We start from the raw sequence: 2,943 nt of genomic DNA, 5'->3' as shown, positions 1-2,943 counted from the left end.
CAGAAATTATTAGTCTGCTAAATTGTATATTGTGCTAAATAGATTTTTATTGGCATCGTCCGTTAATTTTGTTTCGCATTTATTCAGTGAAACACTTTTGCCAAGGAGCTGTTCCATACTTTTTTGTAAGATTTCCTTTTTCTGAGAGAATTTCATCCCTACTCTTCAAAATTTAATAGACCAACAATTTTCGCTCAACAATCTTTTTAAAAAGCCGCGTTTAATTGTCAAAAGTAAAAAATGACAGCTTTAAAAGTGACAGCTCCCTAAATAGCGAAAAACCCAATATATATAAAACTAAATTATTTCACAGCCTTGACACTGGTTTGCTTTGTATTTCAATGAAAAATAGATAAATATACAAATAGCTAGCATTTTTACTTTTACTTATTATTCTTTAATCTCTAACCACTTAGCTGGATTTTTAACTATTATTTGTACAACTTGATCCATAGTCAGTCCTTTTGTTATTAATCTTGGGACAATATTCTTATGAATGTGATGATAGCCATGACCTCCAAAAGATGTCTGAAAATAAAGGAGACATTTCAAGAACCGAAATTATTCATAAATAATCATATACAACTTAATAAATCATAAATGTGAATTAACTTTAAACTCACCAATCTATGTTTTGAATGGATATCTTGAGAAATTTGTATCTTTTCCAAAAACCCGTCTTCAATCAAGAGCATCAAATTTTTCATCCTTTGTGCATCCGATGGCATGTCAACTGAAGGAACTAAATGAAAAAATGAACACTCCACTCCGAAAAGATCATACTGCATGTATGTTCCCAAAGTAGCAAACTCAAATAGTTCTTCCATATCCATAAATCTCACTAAAATATTTAACTTTATACATATTTGGTTAAGAAGGCTTCAATTTTCAATTTCCTTACAGTCTAAATGTGACATTACACACTTGTCAGGCCTTCCACCGGCTTCCAGGTACATTCGAACAATTTCAAATGGAGCTTGAACATCAGGACCTGGATGAAAAGACACCCCACATCCTACAGCTTCTTGAGTTTCACCTGTTGCACGTATTGCTCGTTTTTCAAAATCTATAAAAATAGCGAAATAGCGGCTTAAGCTTTTGTTTTGAAAAATTCAACTTCATCTTTTCACCGTGTATAGGATAATCACTTCCCACCTCGCCGATGAATCCACATTTCACCGGTCCTACATTCTCAACATCAATTCCAGTGACTATTTCTTTGGTGTACAAGTTGGTCATTTCCTCAACGGTCATGGCTAAGTCATCAGGAGTCTGATGATTATGCAAATAGTGACCGGTCCCAGCAACAATGTTCACTCCAGTTGTTTTTTGAATATCAACCATAAATTCCAGATTTCTTTTCAAGCCAATTGAAGTGTTCTCAACAATGCTGCCTCCACCAAACTTCTTATACAGTTCAACATCCTTCCTGACAGCGGAGCGTGTTGCTTCATCGCAGAATGTGATGTTTTCTAAACTTGCGTACGGATATTTAGCTACGAATCCAATTGTTTCTAGAGAAATCTTCTGGTCAAAATATTCTTTGTATTCGGTTGGTGGAGAACAATGGAACTTTTCCAGATCTACTTGAAAATGCTCATGGGTTAAGGTACGTCCAAGGAGATTGGGACTTATTGGACCAAGAACTAAAAATAATATTCGTTATATTATTTATTAAATTGTTAAATAAATAAACACTTTAAAATTCGTAAATTCAATGTTTATGATAGCTGTTTCCAGTTTTGGGGCAGTTAACCATTTTATGGAAGAAAATAAAAACATTGAACTTTAGTCTATTTATGATAAAAAAGATAAGGTCTACCCACCTGTTTGAACAAATGACATATTTTAGTTTATTAGAAAGTTTGTTATTCTTATTACGATTATTTCTTTTAAACTATTGGAGAGAGTATGAATGTTTGAACGTTGATCTTTCCACAGAGTATGCTTCAATAAAACTGACCAAATAATTTTCATATCAATTTATTCACTTGAATCTCGTATACTTATAAGTGCGTAGAGTACATTTGGTGTTTTGTCACACCAAAACAGTACCTAATTCTAAATTAATTTAATTTATGATGATTTGAGGGGTGGTGATGTTTTCTTAATTTTATCATAAACATTTGAAGGGTTACCGCCTTACTTCTTAGAATATTAAAATAAGAAAAATTCTTTAGGAAACATTATTTTTGTTGGTGTCTGTGATTAATTATTCTATTATTGGTAAAGACTGGAGAAGTTTTTGACAGATTTTGAAAAGCATCGATTTATGGGCAGTAACTAAACATCAATCTTCAAGAACGGCAAAATGCAGATTTTGTGTTTTTGGAAAATATTTTAAAATTATATTATCAAAAAAGAGGCTGTGGGTCACAACACTGATAACTTCCTTGCTTAAAAGTTTGTCTATTGCGCGTACTATTTTTTAAAGATTTTATTTTGTATGAAAAAACGTGCTGTTGGATTTTTATATAAAAATTACTGAATATCGAAAACAATATTTTCTGTGAAATAAAATAAGTTTTAAGCCAATATTTTCAATTTTTGAAAAGCTATTTGAGTCGAAAGTAAATTTTTACCAAGTTTTAGTATTGTTTTTTTTAGAGTTTTATTTTTTGTACAAAAACTGTCAATTCGATTTTTTTCAAAATTTTACTAAATGTTGACAATAATATTTTTTGAAAGATAAAAGTAGTTTAAAGCCAATATCTACAATTTTTGAAGAGATATTTGAGTCCAAAATCAATTTTTACCAACTTTCATGCATTTTTTTTAGGTTTTTATTTTTTGTAAAAAAAACTGTGAATTCGATTTTTTCAAAATTTGTCCTAATGTTAAAAACAATAAAAATTAGTAAGAATCTATTATCTCAAATTTTTCAAAAGATATTTGAGTCGAAAATTATTTTTTCCCATTTTTGTTAATTTTTTTTTGGTTTTT

General features: G+C 30.3%; 1 protein-coding gene across 1 annotated transcript; it reads right to left on the bottom strand.

Moving 5' to 3' along the window:
- Nucleotides 1–320: 320 nt before the first annotated feature.
- Nucleotides 321–1,948, bottom strand: LOC129941915 (phosphotriesterase-related protein-like). The gene is made up of 5 exons (XM_056050683.1): nt 1,827–1,948; nt 1,131–1,646; nt 902–1,066; nt 624–841; nt 321–528 (listed from the first exon to the last, which is right to left on the bottom strand). Exons 1-5 carry the CDS (start codon nt 1,843–1,845, stop codon nt 391–393), a joined length of 1,056 nt encoding a protein of 351 aa, XP_055906658.1. The 5' UTR covers nt 1,846–1,948; the 3' UTR covers nt 321–390.
- Nucleotides 1,949–2,943: the final 995 nt, after the last annotated feature.

This window comes from Eupeodes corollae, chromosome 1, assembly GCF_945859685.1.
Source record: "Eupeodes corollae chromosome 1, idEupCoro1.1, whole genome shotgun sequence".
NCBI classification, from domain to species: domain Eukaryota; kingdom Metazoa; phylum Arthropoda; class Insecta; order Diptera; family Syrphidae; genus Eupeodes; species Eupeodes corollae.
This window is presented reverse-complemented; position numbering and strand designations above follow the sequence as displayed.

What these genes read in the sequence shown, in the direction of transcription:
- LOC129941915 (XM_056050683.1), bottom strand. An exon ending in TGTAATGTCACATTTAGACT is followed by an intron (nt 842 to 901) that starts GTAAGGAAATTG and finishes TAAATATTTTAG; the next exon opens with TGAGATTTATGGATATGGAA. An exon ending in TCCATTCAAAACATAGATTG is followed by an intron (nt 529 to 623) that starts GTGAGTTTAAAG and finishes CTTTATTTTCAG; the next exon opens with ACATCTTTTGGAGGTCATGG.